Genomic DNA, 22,408 nt, shown 5'->3' on the forward strand with positions numbered 1-22,408 from the left:
TGTAATCGGGCCAACAATTTGACACTGCAAGTCTCAGTGAGTATTGATGTGTATCAGTAAAGCATGCTCTGTGTTTGTCCTTGTTAAAGTTATTGTTAAAAAAGGGTGATTCACAGAAATAGGCTGAACACAGGAAGGCAGACAACTTTTATAATTGCTGTGCACACATCTTTGTATCAAGGGATCAAAGATTTAGTGCAGACTACTGGGTCCTGAGGTACAGTTCGTTTTGCAACATTAATTTTTCCTAATCACATTGCGCAATGAAGCTTGCATGCTGGCTTTCTAAGTGGAGCTCATTTTTACAAGAGCTATTTTTAAAACATACGTAGGTGAGGTTAAGCGTTTCCTAGTGACCCCTGATCTTTGTCATCTGCACACTTTGCAGTTGAAAGATAATACCTTCACATACAAGTGACCCAATATATGAGAAACTCGAGGTATGAGCTGATTTTCTAGCAAGTTTCTTATTTAAAATAAAAGTATGTAATCTTTAAAATACGAGCGTCCGAGACACCTCCTGATGCCCACTACACTATATAACCAAGTATGCAAAAGGCCACATGCAACAAGCGCATCGTTTGGTCTTTCTACTCAATCAGTTTGAAAAAAAATTTAAAAGGTTGCCTTAAATATATTGTGACACGGGGTAAAAACTGCTGAACCGAAAACAGCTACTTATAATACGACAATAAAATTAAAGTAAGTTTAATAAAAGATTAAAAATTTGCTTCAAGTGTGTGTTTAGTATGCTAAATTTGTTGAAGTTAATTTCACAGTGTCCATAGCGTAGAATCACAAAGGTTTAGTGTACCGATCGCGTTGCTCTCAAATCTCTCAGACAGCCGTGATCCACAACGTCTGTGTGAAGGGAAAAGCTTACAGTAGTGCGCATAGAGATGTTACATTTTATTGCAGATCATAACAACTAGATAAGTATTGTAGGAGTTACCACCATTGAAAACACTTATTTCTATCATAATATCCAATTTAAGTGGTGTTTTCATAGTATGGTAACGGATTAATTTGTCCTTAGTGATTTCATATAGGAAATAATGTTTTGAGACACGAGTAAATTGACCTACAAGCTCAGTCCTAGCGAGCATTAAGCTCGTATGCCGAAGTATGACTCTAGATCAACTACATACTAGCTTAATTGATATCAATCACTATCACAAGCAGTTGATATGCATCCCTAGTACCACTTCAGAGTAAAAGGACAAGTTGTTATCTTTTGAACAAAGAGCTGATAACTACAGACTTCCCAAAAGATCTAGTGGAACACTGGCATTTGCTTGCTCTTTGAAAAGTTGATTCATAAAAAAGCAAAATTTGTATAAAACAAATAAAAAATAAAAACTATACTTAACTAAGTGTACAGTGAATATATTTTAATTGTGATGCTGTTTAATTAATCTTTTTCCAAATGCTAATGAGTTTATCTGGACTGCAGTGCAGATACAAAATGTTTGAGTCTTTGTCCAAATGTCTTAAGCATTTGTATAAGTTCTTTTATTTTATAATAGTGAAAAGATCGCGTGAAAAGATAATGCATTGGCTGACTTGGCTAACCTTTTGAAGTTTTCAGATCATATTTTTGTCTTTATTACAGCTTGTTACTAAAATTTTAATATTTTTTGTCAATCAATACTTGTCTTTTTTTCGTATAATGTTTTTTTAGTGGTGATTCAAAGATGTATTATGTAGCTATGTATATTGTTTTACTTGTAAAATGTAAATTAGTAGAAGTACGTAAATACTATATGTACCATATAATTGTGTTTTAATAAAGTTAAAAAAAATATATTTGTGCACAAATTTAAAAAGGTTTGTAAAATTATAAACTTAGTAAAAAAGAAGTCAAATCACTAAACAAGCATTTCTGTAGAAGAGCACAGTTAGGAGGGCTTTAAATACCCACACTTCAAAATTTCTAAAACATTCCAGCATTTTGAACGTAATCAATAATTTTGAATTTTACTCGAAAATTAGCTTTTTATTTACTATGCTAGGCACTATCTTTATTAAGCATAACTGAGTTGATTTGAATGGACTTGAGTTGAATAAAAAAAATTAAATTGTCATAAATATGAAGACTTCTGGTCTCTCACCAAACTAATTGATGAAGATTGTTAACCATACCAACTTATAAAACTTTTTGTTTAATATTATCTACTTGAGTACACAAACCTGATATATTGTACATCTCTTTGTTATGTGCCTCCCAGGCAAACCAAGCATTCTTCTCTTGCTTGATTCCTTCCCCTCGCAAATGGAGCAACAAAAAGTCTTTTTTGAAATATTTCATTGAGAGAGGAAAACCAGAGCTGCAACAAAAACCCGATAAAACACATACTTAGGGAGAAACCTAGAGATATGCATGTTAGTTCCTATTTCATATTTTCACGGACAAAGTTGTAAACTCTTGACCACACTATTGGTTTAAGTAAATATTTTACCTTGTCTGGTAATAGTAGTAGACTGTATTCATGACAAAAGGATATATGACGTATATAACATTACTAGATGAATGCTTGGCGTTGCATGGGTAATATTTTGTAATAAAAAGTGTTTTTGCACAAAATTTTTTGACTGTACATAAAATTTAGCTGTTTGTTTATTTCTGTGGGCGCTATAAGTTTCATTAAGTTTATGCTATATTTGCATATATTTATAGCACTTTGGAAAAGCCTGAGCACATATTTTTCTTTTAGTAGTTCAAGCATGCTAGGTGAAGCGTTGATATTTTAACCAATCACAATAAAAGATTAGCAGGTATATAAATATGAGCGCAAAAACTTCATAGTATGGTAAATAAGCCTTGTGGTGTAGGGATAGCATGGCTGTCCACAGAATTTAGGTTTTGAATTTCAATTTCAGTGTGAAGGGTTTTATTTGTTTCAAAGATTTCATCGCTATAACCGCACATATAGACAGCAAGCAAATACTTAAAATTATATACATATAGATCTGTCATATGCCACAGATATATGACATATACTGACACATCATATATCAACATGACATATTAGAATATAATATAAAACAAAATAATGTAATATAATATATTTTAGTATATTATAGTGGGATATAACACACTATATTATATGATACAATATGATGTAACACGATGAAATATACTGTAAAACCTCTAATTGAACGCCACCTCTATTTGAACGTCACCTCCAATTGACCACCATCCTGAGAGAAGGGTTGACAAATAGACTGCCACTCTCCAATTGAACGCCACTTTCCATTTGACCACCACTTTGACATTATTTGATCTTTCCAAGCCCATAATATCAACTTATCAGTAAAAAAGTGTCTAAAAAATTGTATTAATAATGAATCGTTTATATCCATAACAATTATTTCTCTCGTTGTCCAATTCCAAAGCTTTTCGCTTTGTTGTTAAAACTTTGAAAACAACACCATAGCAATAACCAATAGCGGTCTCAGACTAGTAGCAGTTCTTTGTTTAACGCGGTCTTTCTACTTCAAAGTAGCCTACATATAAAAAACGACTTAAATTTACGATGGTAGGTAAACGTTCAAAGCAACACTTTAAAAATAATTAATTTTTCAGGCTATTAGGGGCTCTTTGTTTAATGTGGTCCTGATACTTCGAAGTACATGTATATATAAAACCGATTTAAATTTACGATGGTAGATGAAACTGAAAGCATCGCTATAGAAATAACTACTGTTTCAAGTTAATAGTAGTTCTTTGTATTATGCGATCCTAGTACTTTGAAGAACCTGCATATAAAACTGGTTTGCAAGTTTTGGACCAAAAGTTACATTTACTAAGCAAACTTTTACTAATAATGTTAAATGCAGCGCATGAAAGGTTTGCTTTGCCAAAAAATTGTTTGGACGGTAATACGGACTAGTTAAGCAGTGCAGAAGAATTGATGCCAAAAGATATTGTGGAAGGTATTGGACAACTAGAATATGTTTGTTCCATCAAAAGCAACAATCATACACAGCTATCCAGGCAAACGATGAGAATATTTTTATTTTAAAAACGTAAATTTTTGTTTCTGCATGTAATATAAGCATGATTTGTTTATGTCACTTGTTCATGAATATATATTTGTATCATTTGATAGACTTTTATTGCATAACTTATAAATATGCAGGTTTATAGCATGTTATTTAATAGCATCCTTGTGGCTATCTTAACACGGCTTACAGGAGATCGACTCTTATAACTCCACTTCTATTGCACATAAAAAGCTAGTTTTGGCTCCAAATTGTAGCAAACATATCAGTGAGTGAAATGAGCTTTTATTCAACTGCGTTAAATATAAATATAAAACAGAAGTATCTTTTCAAATTTAGAATGAAATAAAAATTGAAAATGCCAACTAATGGCAAAAGACACAAGCTATAATATCATCGCTGGTCAATTGCATGCAATGGATATCAACTGTTAAAGATATTTCTTTGTTTTTCAATGCATATTTATTAAGAGATCTTTGACAAGTTAGAGGTAATTTAGCAAATTTATTGCATCCAAAAGGTTTAATATCGCTCCGCCAAAAAGAGAGAGCAAAATATAGGTGCATTTGGCTTCTCCCATAATAGGGTTAAATTTATTTTCTGAAAATTCTGACGAATCCTTTGAAAAATAGACCGCCAATTGATTGCCACTATAAAATAAAATTGAAAAATAGAACGCCATGGCATTCAATTAGAGGTTTTACGGTATAGATTGTTATTGACAGGCAACAAAATTATAATTCTACAAGTTGTAGCAACAAGTAGTGCAACTTTGGTTATATTATGGTTATATTATGCACACACTTGTTATTATATGCGTATCCTTTAATACCTGTATATAAACTCCGCCCTCTTAGTGTCGGGTGTGAAGTACTCTCTCATCCAGCCCATTCGATCTTCTCCCAACTCTATGGGTGGTCCAGAAGCAGCTATAAATGTCTTTCCTTTCTCACTGATAGAGTTCATTTGACCTTTTTTGAGCACTAAATATAACATTTCAATAATTATATTTAAACATTAAAACATTTCAATAGGTAAATTTAAAACATGCATCTTGTTTTTGTAAATTAGAAAGAAAAGATTTTATATCTTTCAAAGCTTAGTTGCTTTTCTAAAGCATTACTTCACAGCTAAAAAGGTATACACTGTGATTGTCACTTTTTCTTGGAGTTGCCTTTCCGGCTACAAAAAGACTCACCATCAAATCCGAATTACAAATGGTTGTCTGGATACAAATACAAGAGATATTAGGGTATTTAATCGCAGTCTATTAAAACATATTCTCACTCATAGCATCAGGTTTACTCAGCTTGAAGTCTTGTAATACATTGTCACATTCATTCATATGAAGTTCTATCATTTCTGCTCAGTCAATAACAAGTCAACACACGCGCGCACACGCACTCGCACGCACACGAAAACATGTAGATTGATTTTATTCTTTTGTATCTGTTTATTAGTAAAATAATAAACATGCACATGTATTTTATCTAGTATTAATCTCGGCAGTTTCGGAGAATTTTATCATTTTTAATCAGATAGCCATTCCCACGCGTATGTGGATTTTGAATAAAAATCAATGAACTGTTTTCACGGCAGCAATCTATGAGCAAGTTGATTTTAGCAACAGTCCTTAACGCATGCGAGTTTTTGTTCAGATGAGTGTTTAAGACGCTAGTTCTTGGAAACCAGAAGAATCTACTAGATTTTAAATAATAGATAAATCTATATTATAAAACTAAATCTTTTTGGTAGCGTGGCAGAAAACTCTGAGCATATGCGTGTAATGTTTTGAATGGAATCAGCTAAAAATATTTGGAAACGCATAGCTTGTACCCAAACTCGACACAATGACAATAAGAGTTTTATTAATAGAGATGCTGGCGAAGAGGATTGCTATTAACAGCTATTACCAGTCTTAGGCTCTTGTGGGCTTTTCATAGTTGCAAACATAAAAGGAACCAAAGCTAGTAACAACTGTATCACTGAGTACTCACATAATGGCTGACGCATCATGCTGTGGTTGTTGCACCGTGTGACAATCTTTTTCCGTGCCTCTATCTTTATCTCCACAGCCTCTCTGTTTACGCTTGATTTGAATTTGCAGAAGATCTGCGGTAAGTGAAGTAATGTTTTCATCCTAAAGTGTTTTGGTGATGGAAGCGCAGGCTTCTGTGCAATAGAAGATATCAAGAAAGTTAAGGAACTTCACTTATTTTAAATAACTGGAAATTTGAGTGACACCTTGTAGAGTCAAAACTATTCATACAGCATCATCACCATGTGTTTGAACCAGTTCATCTAAGCGACTAGGTCGATAGACAAGTCAGTTTCTCCGATAGACTAACAAAGAATCGATCTGGCACTCGATCAAAGGGTGCGAATTGCTACAGCTACATATTAATAAAGGAACAGCACGTAGAAAAAGACAGAGCTTTTGCACTTTCTCTGTATATATTTAAATGTGACTTTCATATCAAAAGATAAATACTGTGCTTATTTACTTCTATTGTAAGTTACTCTGAGATTAGTGTGGTTCAGTAAAGGAGTTGGTCGACTTCCTTTACAATTAGTCAGCTCAGTGAAAGATTTCATGAAAGTTTGTAATACCTCTACAAGTACCTCTCAGTTTGAATGTTGTATCTCTTAGCTTTTGATTGGTCTGTAAGTTTGCAACTAGCCTGACTGCTTATATGGTTTCAGCTAACTTGGAAAGGAAACAGCACTTTATCGTTGTAAGTTTAAATATACTTTAGTTTACTTTCAAATTATTTCTTTGTAATCAGTTGAAAATGTTTTGTTCCACAGCAGCATATTTTGCGTGTAAAAAATTGTCCTACAAGAGAATCTGGTTAAGAAAATCAGATTTATTTTGTTTGTTTTCTAAAAAATACTACCTTCTTTTTTAGACCAGAGATAGCCTTGCTTTGTCGTAGTGGTTCGTTTTTAAATTAAAAATAAATCGGCATACTAATTTCATCGTTAGAATTTGGAGAAATCGTGGCCATGAGGCATATCAGTAATCTGATTCATAGCAATGCTTTTTGGTTGACACTTTTACCATTTCTATACCAACAGCAACACCTTTTTATATGGCCTCTATTTCTACAGCAAAACTATGTTGGAACTGCATTGGCCTACAAACATTCTTGTCTCCACCACAATATATTTTTCTGTCTTGATATTACTTCTATGGCAACATTCTATTAACTATTCTTAAACTGTTTCACCTTTTAAAAGCAAAAACTCTGTTTTTCAACAGACAAATTGCTTGGGCAGACAAGAAACCTTCTTATTAGACATACTGTAGCCAGTTTTTTCCAACAAAGATTATCGTGTTTACGTAAAGCTGAGAACTCATCATTAAGGAAGTTGAAGCATTGCTCACTAACAGAGCCCTGCTTACTATAGTAAAGACTGAATAGAAAGAGAGAAGATACACCTCTACACACAATACTTTTAAACTTCTGCTGGATATTTGAGTTACATTCAAACAAAATTGTTAGATTACCAAGCATTTAATACATTATTTGTTTCTTTCCAGATACAAGTGTGACTACATGAGTTTTATATTGTGTTTAATGCATGAAAAAAAACATTACACAACATTATTTATCTGTATCAGAGCATTTGTTAGTTCATCGTCTGTTGTATTATTTGAAGATTATACCTTGTGGTCTACACAGGCTTGCGCTAAATTGGTGAGACCCACTAGCGTGTCGTGTTAGAGGATCACTCGCGCCAAATTTTAAAAGTTTTTATCAGAAAATGAAAATATTTTATTCTTATTTGAAATTTTCTTTGTTGTTTTAGGGGATCTAAATGCTAGGATGCTTGAAAATTAAAAGCAACAAAATTTTTTCCATTGTTTTTGGAGGCATATTTTTCTTTTGAGCTTTTTAACCGCAATCAAGTTTTACCGATTTTAATCTTGAAACATCCTGGAAGTCAGATCATTTAAAACAGCAAAGAAAATTTCAAATCATAAAAAATATTTCTACTTTTTGATGAATTTTATTTAAATTTGACGTAAGTGACCCTTTGAAAAAAACGATTTCAGAACTGCTCAATGAGTTAGTCATCATCTGGCTTAGGCCTGAGCAGGTACACCTCTAGTAGTCACCTCTATATAAGCAGAGTTGCGCTTTCTCCTGCTCTTCAGTTTACGTGGCAGTTTTGTTGACAAATATGTTAATTTCATTCATAGTCCTTAAAACTTTAAGTATTACTAGCTGAAAGGAATAGTAAAAGGTATAGCAATCTATGTTATTAAAACAGAACACAAGCTCAGGTATATCAACTATAAATGTCCAACATTTACTGTCTGTAAGAGGTATGCATCTTGGTTTGTGACTTGAATATTCTGGTTAGTCAGCTATGCATGCTTTATAACAATGGTAACTGACAGCAATAACAATGCCTCACATGCTATGCGCAAAAGTACATTACAGCTGTTTTATTTAGGAGTTATCTTCTTTGGGACAAGACAACTTCAAATCAAATGCCATTACTTTGACAAACCACAGCAGATATACAACAACAGCACCTCTCTTACAATAGACCAAGATACAATGCAATTGTTTTGTTTAGGAATTATCTTCCCTAGGACAAAGTAACTTTTAATTAATTCCCATTGCTACTTTCTAGTGGTGAATCACAACAGACTCTTCGTTTTAAATTATATGTTATAATATGTTATAATATAATATGTTTACATGCCAGACTACCTGATTTCATTTAAGGATCACTGCTTAGACTTCATCAGTACTTTTAATACAACAATTCTTAATCTTTTCGTTTATAAAAGATAAACATATTTTAATGACTGATTTGAAGCTATAGTTCATAGTTACACATTTATGCATATACATGTACATAAATTTGTGTGACTAAATTTAAAAACCACAATAACTCTCTCCACAGAAGACTGTTTTATGTTATGGCTGTTTACCAGTCAAAGCATTTTTGAGTGTTTATTTGCACAGTAAATACTCCTCATAAGATGGTCCTAAACATCACTTGATTATACATTAACTTACTGTCTAACTAACTTAGTACTAACTTACTTAATTCATTACCTTGGCTCCTTTATAACACTATTAGGTTACCAATTTCTAAAATCTTTTGCTCAATTTACTCAATAATTTCTGATTTTTGCCTTTTCATTTCTGTTTTGGACATGCTTATAAAATAATTTCTGTTGATGACTCGCTAACACCAATAACATTTTATTCATAGAAACATTAGAAGAAATATAAGCATTCAATTACGCATGATCATACTTTGATGTGCTCGACAAGGTTTTATCAGTTTCAAATAGATTTTAGTTGCTTCAAAAGTGGTTTTCCTTAGTCTAAAAATTTGATTTTTGTACTCAACAGTTTGAATTTTGTACAGTTTTTTTTTCGGGAAATCCGTTATGCAGCTAACATGGAAAATTTAAACGCATGGTCAAGTGGTAAATGTTAAAATAACTTGACATGGGGAATTATTATTTATTTTGGAATATATAGGCAAAAGCTCGGAAGCTTTTAAAGATAAAATTGTGATGCTGAGAAGTCTAAAAAAAGCTGCAGCGTGTGTTAGCAAACTCAACTCACCGAATTTACAGGAGGTACCACAATGATCTGAGGAAGAGCTGAAAGTTTGCCATTTGGAACTTCCTTGACCTCTCTTCTTACACCAGGAGTGTTCTTGTCTAATTTTCTCGTAAGGTAAGCCATGTCATCAGGTCTTTCTGCCTGACTTCTTCGCAGCCACATTCCATGTTTCAGGGGTTTTAGTTTGTTTCTGTCAAGATGTTTTTTTAATTCTTCTGCTACAAACAACGAGTTTTTTTGGCAACTTGTATCAATGCAAATTGGAATGCAACCGTACTGGAATGTGTTACATGCACTGCCACTATAGTATTTGGTATTCTGCTTGCCAAGCCAACCTGAAAAATCAACTTCGTGTAAACAGTAGTCTGCAAGAAGGTTAGTAATAATAACATGATGAGGCTAGATCTGGCGGTTATCACTTTTGATAAATAAGACTTCTGTTTTTGTTTCAATAGGCAGCATTTCACATTGATTGGCATGTGTGAGAGTAAATTCAAAGCTTAAGTATCATGAATGGACAATTACTTCAAATTATTAAACAAAGAGGCATCAGTTATGATATAAAGAGTGTTTTGTTAGTAATTAAACGTATATTTGTCAATAAAAGCAAGTTGTTGGGCAATCAACCAATCGGCACAAGTAAAATAATGTGAACCTTAGAAGATCAAACATCATTATTATTAACTACTATTACTCTTACTCTTACTATTTAGCTAAATAAGTTTATGATATTAATTACCTCGCTGCACTTACTCACCATAATGGTGAAAAGCAAACACCATGGTATTGCTTTCTGATTTTTATTAAAAAATTCAATCCACTGTATGTCCTACTTTCGTATAGATGTAATGAACCTTTCGCTCGCAAAATAACTTGCTTGCAGTCATGTACTGTATGTTAGATACCATTATATACACTGCCATTGCACTGCCATACACTGCCAGAAACAGCTACCATTCAAGTCGGGCTATAAAGCCAACAATTCGCATCAGGATACTATTGGCTCAAGAACTGGTTTTAGGTAAAAGGAAAAGTTGATGGAAAAGTTCAACCTTTACATGAAGCCTTAAAATTAGTAAAATACAGTGGAACTTTTAGTTACCAAAAATAATTCAATCCAAAAGCTGGATCGTATGTACAATATTTTGTATGCAGAAACCTATTTTGCCATTTAAAGGCCCTAATCCGCTCAAAATATCTGCAAAACTCAAGTACCATATTTTTATAAATTATAAATACATGTAATGGTTAAAACCTGTGACAAGTACATGTTAGAATTACATTTATGACATAATAAATAGAAAAGCACTGCGAAAAAGAAAAAGAACAAAAATAACTAATAAAAGCTATCAACGGTAATCCTATGTTTATTCGTATGTTTACATTTGACCCTCTACATCTAGGTAAGGCTAAGAAAAGATTACAAGAAGTTGGAGAAAGACAGCAAGAAAAGATGGCTGTTCTATTGTTGTCTCGGTTTCGCTCAAAGTAAATGTTTTTAAAACATGAGTAGATAGATTTTACATAAGCATAAACTGAAAAACTACCAGCATACAGAAAACAGAACTTTAATTGCAAGAAACAAAAGTTGTCCTACCTATTTCGTAACTATGTTTGCGGCATACGATAACTCCTAATTATACTACAAATTAAAGCAAAATACTTGTCGTTTATTGACTATGGCTAGCGAAAGAACTTTGTTTCTTTAGTTACTGAACTGAATAGAGAGAAAGTTTTTGAAGAAAGAAACTAGAGCATGAGCCAATTATTATTATTATGATTATTATTATATTAATATTTTTGTTATCATATTATTATTATCTTATCATTTTAATATTATTCTTACATTATTTTTGTATTATTTGGCCAGGCAAGTTTATTTGCACAATACTTATTGCAATTTTGAGTTGTGGAGTAACTATGATCAGTTTTTAGTTTATTAATACTTTCTGTTATTGCTGCCAGCACTAAAGTCCCTTCCTCTTTATAAAGTAAGTATGGTACAGAGTCACTGAAAACAAATTCATGGTTATGGAAGGTCAAGGAATACCAACAGGCAATCATGATTATGTATATGAGGTATGTACGTGTCATGACTCTGCACATGACGCATGACAGTCATATGACTAGATAGTCGTGTGATTAATATGATGATTGTCTAAAGAAACATGACCTCATTTGTACTGTGTTGAAAAAAAAACGAGCAATCTGTCTAACCATGAAGTAGCTGGCTATGCTGAGGAGCCCAAAGTACATTCTCGCTAGAATAAGAAACTTTTGCTGTTTGAGAGCGGAAGGTTGAGAGCTATACACCTCTTACCAGCTATAAACTGGTGAAATACAATATTTAAAATTTTATGATTAAAATAGCTTAAAATAACACTATTTATTTCACTTGATGCCGCTATGACAGCATTTATCAGGTTAATACCAATTTTCACATTTAATAAATGTGTTGAAATATTAGTAAGTGCATGATCGAAATTACACCAAACACATTTTAAAAGCAAGGCAGAAGAGACCCTTCAGCGGTGTGTTAGTCGTTTTAGAGCATTCAGTGATGTGTTAGTCATTCCAAAGCATTACTTCATATGAATAAATAAAATCATCTTTATTGAATTAAAGTTCTCACATATCTGGCAGTGAGAAATTCTTTTCTCAAATGCGTAGTAATCTTGGCTTCTTTGCAAGTCTCGCCGAGTAAGAAGTTGAGCTGCCACGAGCCTTGAGTTCTTGGAATACAACTTCTCACGTGTTTCACTGACTAGAGTTTTTGTATATTTGTTAGAACAAAGGCTCGTTTCACTGAAAGTTGTCATTTTTACAAGTGTAATAGACAATCTGAATTTAGAAGTATACAGAGAACAGTAGCGTCATGCGTATTTCCTAAAGATATGACCTGAAGAAAGACGCTATGTAGAGCTTTTGAACATTCTGTATAACATTACGAGTCATGGGCTAACAACTGAGAAACTACTGATATAGGATAGAAGGTAATAACATACACATAGGAACATCTAGGCCTATATTGTAAGATCTACATATTTAAACCGTGTGACCTTAAACTGCAAGCTTGCAATAGGGCTCTTAAACTGCAAGCTTGCAATAGGGCTAGTAGATTCCAAAATTGTTGCCAGCTGTATAAGAAAGCATACCATTTGTACTCCAATTACAAAATCATTTCTCAGTTTCCATAAATCCAATTTTGTTTAACTATTAGGAAGATAAAAATGTAAACGTCTTAAGGTTGCTGAATTCTTTTCAATGCAATTTGTTAGAATATATAGTAATTTGAAGGATTGCGTTATTCAAAGTTAATAATATATTAAAACAAGATTTTGTGAAGGAAAATCATTGACCGCTAGAAAATGAACTGTTTATTTTTAAAAAAAAAACTTCACAGTGACATGCAATCATACATTTTCTAAAACACTGGGATGGCTTTGTTGCATTCATATCCTGTGTTTGCACGAAGTAAACATGTGTTATTTTGTAGTGTCATTTTTGACAACCTCTGACTTTAAACATAGAAACCATTGAATCTCAATTAAACTTTCAAATAACAAGATTCTAAAGACATCAGATGGTATTAATGTAATAGATTAGAGACTAATTAGCAACTAGTAACAAACAAAGCTAACTAAAGCTCCATGTGTAATGTTTACACCATATTGTAAACCTGTTTTTATCAACAGAAAGCAAGTAGATTTGCGTGAACTCGTATAAGTGTATAAATATGTTTTTGTCGGAATTGCATAAAATTAATAGGTTTCACTCATTAGCTGGTTTATTCAACAAGATAGCATTTCATTGTGATTGGCCAGTTGTTCACTAGTAATTGTAACTAACAGACTAGTCACAGACACTAATTTTACCAATATGTCTGTGTCTATGGCAGCAGGATCTAGTATTTTGTGCCAAGGTGATCAAAGAATCGGTTTAAAACTTTCTCTAAAAAGTCCCAAAGGAAATCTTAACTACATAAACCAAGTCAACATTGTTATTCTGTAAAATAGCCACATTTGTTTATTTATAATCATATATATTTATACATGACTAATAAATTAATTGCTGACAATATGGAATGCAAAGCATTGGAAAATAGGAAATTACAAGCATTTGCTAGCCTTAGTATGATTGTGCTAGTAATAAACTTTGCATAATATTATTATACAAAGTTACAAAGGTCTTACATAATTATAATAGCTTGTGAATTGTTTATATCTGTTTTAGACCGAGGTCTTTTAAATTCGGTTCTAATGACAGAGTTTGTTAATGTTTCTTAGTTTTAGTGGTACAACTAGTTGATAATATAAGGTTAGAATATAAAAGCAGCAGATTTGACACAGCAGCAAAAAAATGAATGAAAATCAGTTGATTCCCAAAGAAGTCAGTTTGATTGACAGTTTAAAAACAGCCAATTTCTAAGCGTGAGAAGCTTTATTCATCCATAGAAGCTAACCAATTTGTGTAGAACTTTAACAGCCTGGTGAAGTCCTGCTTTGAGCTTCCACCTGCAGTAGCCTTAGGTCCTAGTGTAATGCTTTTGATAGAGAATATGTATGTAGGGAGGGTAGGATGAAACTCTCCATCTAGGACCAGCAACTGCTGTGATGTCTCATCATATGCAAGATCAAAAGGGTTCATGATTTGGTCTTCACAAGATTTGCCACAGATTTCTTGTTCTGTTGCAGAATCAGCAGTGATGTCATAGCTGTCGATGGAGCGTTCTTCTCTGTTTATTGCATAGAGAAGGTCACCATTCATTGCCATGGCTCCTAAAATGCGTTAGAAAGGTTGTATATAGAACGATGAAAGCTGGGCCAGGCAAAGATTGGAGTGAAAATATTGGCATATCAAAGGCATACACAATACAGGCTTGTATGTACATACATTCAGGTATATATGCTGTAGATGCTAAACCTCCTTCAACACTAAATGCTAAGCTCTGTATTTTTTTAAATACCAGCTGCCAGCAGCATTTATATTATTGGAAAAATGAAAAGCTAAGCAAAATATAGAAACTTTCGTAGTGGCAGGATAAAAAATATATATATATATATTATAACATACTATTTCATTTATTAACTGTATAAGCAGGAGTTACAGATATATATATATATATATCATATATATATATATATATATATCTGTAACTCCTGCTTATACAGTTAATAAATGAAATGGTATGTTTGTTATTTGTCATAGTTCCGCTAACCTGGAAGCTATGGGCTACATTTTCCTAAAAATGATCAAGTTTTTTAAGGAGAAGTCATTTCACTATTTTCAACATCCTTGCACTGAGCAGTAATGGTGAGCAGCAAGAAAATCTGATTATTGTTTAAAAACTTGCATGTTCATTTTCATGTGAAAAATTAACGGAGATAACATATCAACAAAATATTGGCTCCCAGTCCTTGTAATGAATCCGCTTTGGTTTGTCGGCTCTTTTGAGATTTTGAGATTACAACCTTGTAATGGCTGGGTAATAAATTAGCTTTTGCTCACCTGGTCGAAAATTGGGTTTTCCATAATTCGTGACAAAACTGACATCTCCATCAGAGACTTTCACTTTCTCAATGATGGCCATATCGACATCAGCTAAAACAAGATACTGCCCATCAGCGGACAACTCCATATGTCCTATCATGGTGGGGCCACCTGTTACATGCTTAGCTGTGGCCAAGTCTTTGCTGCCCATTTCCATGCTCATGACCATGTGTCCATCATCCTTTGCCATGCCGGTCCAGTAAAGAGTTGTTTCATCCGAGGAGACGACTCCTGTGATTGGATACGATCCATAACCATTAGAGGTGAGAGGAGTAACGGTGGAAATTGCCTGTCAGATAAAATAAAAAGATTAATTTTTAGGTAAAAAAATTAATTTTTTGGTAGCACAAATTTGACTGAAGATGTTTTTACTGTTTCAGACAAAACTAGCTACCTTGTTGGTTTTACATAATTTATAAACAAAATGGTCAGCCTTATTGGAAAAAAATATTTGATAACCCATTTTGTGTTGAGCACTGCACATGACCAATGAAAACCAAATGATTAAGCTCAAAAACTTTGTGTCATTCAATTGTTCACTATACACAATGCATCCTAATTACCTTGCTATGGTAGTCGTATTTTCTCAGACTATCATAATCAAAAACGTAGAGACCAGAAGGTCTAGAAACAATTTTTGTGATGTACTTGAAGGCGGCAGCAGTTCCAACTCCATCAACTGGAGATCTCATTGCCAGTAGTCCTTGCGATTCTTTTCCAGCAATCAAAGTGCTTTCACCTACAATTATTAATATTATGCGTTACACAAACCGCTATACAGAAATTAACAAAACATAAAATATGCAAAAGAAGAAATAAATACTGAAAACACTTTATTGAAAAGCATGATTAGCAAAGTTAGTTCAAAAAAGTGTTAACAGAATTTTGTTTACCTGTTTCTTTGTTAAACGAATAAAGTGCTGTTTCATCGGCAAAGAATAAACTGTTTGTGTCTATAGGATTGGTCGCTATGGCAACAGCGTGGTTTGTAGGCAAGGAGCCAAGATCTTCAACTAGCTGAGAATCGGGCTGGTTTGAAACACTCAACTTTTTAAGAGCATCAACCTAAAAATATTATGAAAAAAAGAATAAAAAATGTTATGTTTACCAGAAGCTGTACTCTATTGACATGAGGAAATTATATCAGATAAATTTGTAGATGAAATGGTTATAATTTTCAGTTATTTATATTCATACTTCACAGGTTTGTAGTGGTGCACTTTATGGTAAACTTATGAAAAGTCATGCCGCAACATTGCTTGAGAGACTGTTGAACCTACGCACTGTACTTTTAAACAAGGCCTGACACAAAAAGTGTACATACTCAATCCAATAATGTATTGGCAGCAACCATCGTTCAATGGTTAGGGTACTGAATTATGATCGGAAGGCTGGTAGCTCCAGTCACACAAGGACCATTGCTGGCGTTATGAAGGGTATAACCACAATTGCTTCTCTGGTACGCCAGACTAAAGTCTGCAAACTGTGCTCAAAAATTCCTAGATGGTATTTTCACGCAAGGATTCTTAACGTAATTACTTGCAGAGTGCTTAACCTTTGCATTTCATTTGAATGTGTGTCTGAAGGTAGAACTCACCTGAGAGAAAGAGGGTGCTGGAAGGGCTGTGCAGTTCATAATCAGAAGACAAAGACAAGCAATGAGGGTTTCTTGGGATGTCATACCTCCTGTCTTCTATAATAAATTACACAATTAAATGAAAGTCAAAATTTTCACTGAAGAAATAAATTGCACTTTGTCAAAAAAGTTAAAAGCTTTATGAGGTATGCGTTATGGTTCTGTTGTAAGTGTTTGCTTGCAAAAAGTTTTGTTATGAATGTCATAGTAACTTTTAACTTTGGTAATTTTGTGCCTTCAAATATTTTGCGGCAAACAAACTTGTTTGGTAAGCAATTCATGACAACCCTGCAATAGATACTTACGTTATGCTCTCCTAAAAACTGAATGTTTATGCTTAGCAAGTAACAAATTGAATGCTTGACAAGTTGATGCAAGTGCTTTTATATACGGGTGCCATCTGTAGCTCATTATTTATCTACCCTTTGATTGGACAGTGTTTCTCATTTACGTCCTAATTTCAACCGGTCTCCTCCAGCTTGAGCAATCCCCAATGCAACAACAGGTATCCATTTACTTATGATGCAAGAGCAAAGATTGCTAGCAATGGCTAGCAGTAAACATAGTTATGCTTTATGAAGGTTGTTTCTTTTAATTTCAGATGAAGAAAGTGTCTCAATTTACTAAGAATTTTAAATTCATATTATGTTTACCAAATTATAGTATTAGTTTTCCAGATGGGCATTTGGTCATGTCGAGTAGGAGTGAGAAAGTATAGGAGTGTGCGACTTTTTGCTCCTAAAGTCAAGCCTTCACACAGTAAAATCTTGAAAATATGCTTCTTTAGATGCTCCTATAATGCAGTATTGATAGTAAAATATTTCAGTGGCTGTACAATTAACACGTAACTCATCATGCTCTGCAACGATGATAATGCAGTGATTTTAAAATTTTGCTTTTAAAATATTGCATAAAACAAGATTTTTTATCATAAGTTAGAAGCGTTTAAGTGAAATACAAATGCAATTTATTTTAGATTTTTGGCGAATAAATTGTTGATGACATGAAACACTATTTTGCGTAAGTGTTTTTCCTGTCTCTTTGTAAACAGAGTCAGTCTAAAATATTTGCATGTGTGTTGAAAAGTGTTTAAATTGTTAAAAAATTTTCAGTTTGTTTTGCGTAGGCCACTTGTCTGTGGCAAGAGATAGTAAGCTTTCACTTATTTTATACGCTGTATTAAGTACACCACTTCTCAACCCTTTCGCAAATATGTATAAATCATGGATGAACGGGGAGTAGCACACAAATTTTTTCAAAGAGCTAAAATCTATTGGTTTTAAAAGTAATTCAAAAAGGAGCTATCTAAACATACCTCTACTCTCTCATTTAAAAACATGTTTTCGTTTACAGACAATAGCTTATTGTCTTTCTCAATCCACTATCATACAAAGTCAGCCAGTGGAAAGATGAATCATAATTTCCTGTGTGCAGGGCAGCTGCTCTATTGTCAAAAAAAGGAGACTACTGCTGACTGCCGCTAATGGCTGCCGTGTTTGCTTCGGCCTATTGTGAGTCATAATCTGACTATATGCAGGTGTGCAGAGTCGATGTCAACATATTAACAAAGCGATAGCTGCATGCAAAACATTGTTTATTAAAGCCTGTGGTCTACGCAAGCATCAACTAATTGGTATGATTTTTGGTACTGTTTGAGTATCATGAGACATAACTACAACTATCTTGGAATTCTGATATGCTGCTTGAAGAAAACGCAGTTGAAGAAGTGAAATTCTTTATTGGGAAAATAAGTCAACTTCTATGACTGTACTGCAGCTGCTCTGCTCTTAGGCTGTCAAATACCTGATTTCCTTAATAAAATTGTTATATTAAATAGAAATTAATATATTATATTATTATAAAAAAATTTATATTATTATAAAAAAAGTTATGTTAAATAGTGTGCCTTCGGGCACTGAATGCTTATGCGCGAAAATGAGGCTATGGTTTTAAAATTTAACTTTTATGTTTTTACTTGGCCACATTACAATTTTTATTCCGTTTTGTTGCCAAGAATGCGCTAGGAAAAATTCAAGAGTGCTTATAATGTGTGGAAACATCTACAGCTTGTTGTGTTCCATGCAATACACTAGAATTTAACTAAAAGCAGTCGCAATTTATTCATGTTTCAGCGTCGGCGTCTAAACATCGCTGCTTCAGTTGTAGCTCTACGATAGGACCTAACAGTAACGTGTTGTGAGAAATCAATTGCACTACAAACACCTTTCATTAGCAAAGCTAAATTACTATTATAGAAGATGAATTGTGAGCTACCCTACACATGAACTCTCAGTAACACAACTCATATAAGAAACATGGCGTGGGCAGAACACAACTGGCAATCTCATGCTCGACATCTGTAGCCCATATGCACTCTTGCCTTCTCGACGTCAAACCTGCTCTTATGCAATCATCTATGTACGTATTGCTTTGTTTTTGAACACTTGAACGGCGTTGAATTCTACAAGAAAACAAATTGCCTCTTATGGTATGTTGGCTAACGCGCATTTGCATCATATAAAACAGCAGATTCCCATGCGACATCAAACATTTTGATTGGCTGAATAAAGCAGTATTTGTAACCAAAAGAAAAGTTTAGAAAAGTCTAGATGTCGCTGAGCAATGTGTGGAGCCACAAAGAGGGAGAAGTTGTCGCATCACTGTTTTACAGACTTTGCATAGCTTGAGAATATAATAATGACATTTTAGGAAAAAGCTCTTTATAATTAGCATGAAAACCTAACCATTAGTTACCTTACAAGCTGTGTGTTAACATCACAGTTATGCATGCATGTTCATGTGTACGGTAGCTTACAATCAATCTTCCGAGGGTGTCAGGGTGACCTAGTGGTAGCAACCCTGACTATCAACCATGGGGTTGGTGGTTCGAGTTCTGCTTAATGCTGCTGTGACAAAAAGCTCTCAGCAAGATTTCAATCCTAAATTACTGGGTCTTTTGGATCTAGACCATAACTTGGAGGCTCCGTGTACCACACTGACAACATGAGCACGTTAAAGATCTACCTCTGTCCTTATGCACATTGGGCAGGTGAAATAGCTACCTGGCTCTGTCAAACTGGACGGTGTTGCAAAATGGATCTCTTCAGGTTAATCTGACAGTTTTAGAAAAGGTAAATACCGATGACAGGGTCGCCTTCACTCTACCAGACTGCTTGACCTAAGCATGCATCGTTAAGATGCAGGTCATCGTCGATATCAACGGACAGCCATACTACTACTGTGCATGTAAGTCTCTGTAGGCTGACCAGTACACACTAATGCAGTATTTCAGGGGTGTCCTCTCGAAGGTTATTTGCAGACTGCACCTAATACCAATGGCATCATCAAGGTAAAGCAGATATGTTGCGAAACATTGCAGCTGCAGAATGTAACCATTTTTCCTAGTGCATCCATGACAGTCTGTGCAATGCGTATCTTTTCTGCGATGATGATTAGCTGTCACAAATATATGTTTCCACATTTGTGGTTTGCTAGTTTTTCAAAGACAAACATTTATGCCTCTTTTTTGGCATTAACAAGACAGAGAAGGCTGCCGAAAATGCAATCAAATCAGGCTCCAAGTTATGATACGCTGTAGTAAAAACAATCTTAACATTTTGGATATAGTAGGACAAAAACTGAGCATGTGTTTCACAAACATCGCACAAATATATGCATATGTCTTCTTATAATTTAGCATCAAAAGTTGCTGGAGACCAAATGCCAATTTTCATAAAGGCTCATTCACACTCTACCGGAGCATGTCGGAGTTGCCCTCTCGACAATTATTAGTCGCTCTCATCGACTATTTGCACTGTAAGCTGATGGCATCGCCAAAGCAACGCAAATATGTCGCAAAACTTTGCAGCTGTCAAACGTTCCTGATATTTCTTTGAGCATCCACAACAGTCTGTGCAATGTGCACCACTTCAGTGATGATGATTGGCTATCACGGATTTCTTAATCTATATTTTCCTTCCTGATAGTTGCTGCCAACTTAGATTTCATCGTTTCAGTGACCGCATGGTAGGCCTATAATATGCTGCAGACTACTAGCTGATGTCTACTCAGATGGGTTTGTGATAGTGTGAATAATTTTATCACAGACAGTCATCAATTTAAAGTGAGTTTACCGCCGATGTCTTGCGATTCAGTGTGTGCTAACATGAAAGAAGCTTTTCAAAATTGCTCACTATAAGAGGGAAACTACATTTATTTTTGATCGTTTATTCGCTTAGCAACTTTGTGTATGCACAATTTTTACGGATTACACAACATTTTCACGAATACAATTTTTTATGAATTCTGGTTCAGGTCAATCGACTTTATTCAATTAATATTTCATTTTGAAATATTGTACCAGAACAAGTTTTTTATTTAAAATTAAGTTAAAATGACTTTTTTTGTTTTAAACTTAATTATTTACTTACGTTAGGCTACCTTGTTTATTTATTCTAAATTTTTTTTCCACATAGTTATTCGCACAGATATTTTGATTGATTTAAATTACCTGCTCAAACATGGAAGCAAAAAAATGAAACTGTTCTTAATAAGCTGTATATTACTGTAAATAAAAAAATATCTGAGCTGTTATAATTCAAGCAAGAGGTCAGCCTTTGTTATAGTTATCCAACTAGCTTACCAAATACGATGCATTCAAAACTCTACGAACAAAATTAGTTCATCCTAGGAGTTGTCTTAACATGAAAACTATTATGTTAGATCAAACATTTCTGTAATAGTATCCTATGGTTTAATCAACTTGTTTTACAAGAGAAAAGTTTATGATTGCTCACTATTATCTACTACATTTATTTAAACTAGGCAATGAAACAAAGTGTTACGCAAAACTATATAAAAACGAAGTTGCAAAAATCAAACTATTTGTTAGAATTTAAAAAGTAATTCTATTTCTGTTTTTCTGTAAAGATATTAATACAGTGGTGTAGGGGGCAACAAATCTAAACTACATGTAGCTTAATTTGCATATTTTTCAGTATTATAAGACATTTTTAGTGTTATCTTTAGCTACCAGCAAGCCCGACATTGGGAGGGATTTTTTTCATTTTTAGTCAAATAGTTCAAAAGTCGCTGTTTAAGCGGCTGGTTCTTAAAAACCAGACAGAGTTTTAAAACCAAATATCTGTGGGAAGTTTGGATGAAATCGTGCAAAAAATATGGAAACGCATAGCATTTATGCGGACTAACAGACAGACACATAATGACAACGTATGATTTATTAATATAGATTTTCAACAGCTTATCCACTTTCATCTTCAAAACTGCAATGTTTGGAGAAACTTCAACTGAAATCTTAATTTAAAAATTGTTGCAAGTGCGGAGGCGAATATTTTCAAAGGTTTCAAATAGCATGTTATAAAGTTCCAACGTTAAGATGATAGTAAGCGGAGGTTTGACTGTACATGTATAGTACAAGTGCTTGTATCTAAGGCTGTCTCTGCGCACCAAGCGACTGGCTGGCTTCTACTGCTCCAGTTGCTAAAAGCTATAAGCCTGTTATTAGCTTTTTGTCTCTTCAATTTCCGGTCACACTCAAAGCAAAGACTGGAATTGATTAGGGGCTAGATGCTCAGTTTACTCGCTTCAGTTGGCTGCT

The 22,408-nt window shown here is 33.9% G+C and overlaps 1 protein-coding gene across 1 annotated transcript; it reads right to left on the reverse strand.

Moving 5' to 3' along the window:
- Nucleotides 1-13,625: 13,625 nt before the first annotated feature.
- Nucleotides 13,626-17,131, reverse strand: LOC137406281 (uncharacterized). The gene is made up of 6 exons (XM_068092822.1): nt 17,097-17,131; nt 16,753-16,848; nt 16,049-16,220; nt 15,719-15,894; nt 15,114-15,444; nt 13,626-14,383 (listed from the first exon to the last, which is right to left on the reverse strand). The coding sequence occupies exons 2-6, from the start codon at nt 16,834-16,836 to the stop codon at nt 14,046-14,048; spliced, it is 1,101 nt and encodes a 366-aa protein (XP_067948923.1). The 5' UTR covers nt 16,837-16,848; nt 17,097-17,131; the 3' UTR covers nt 13,626-14,045.
- Between the last annotated feature and the right edge of the window lie 5,277 nt (nt 17,132-22,408).

The sequence above is a fragment of the Watersipora subatra genome, chromosome 10, assembly GCF_963576615.1.
Source record: "Watersipora subatra chromosome 10, tzWatSuba1.1, whole genome shotgun sequence".
NCBI lineage: Eukaryota > Metazoa > Bryozoa > Gymnolaemata > Cheilostomatida > Watersiporidae > Watersipora > Watersipora subatra.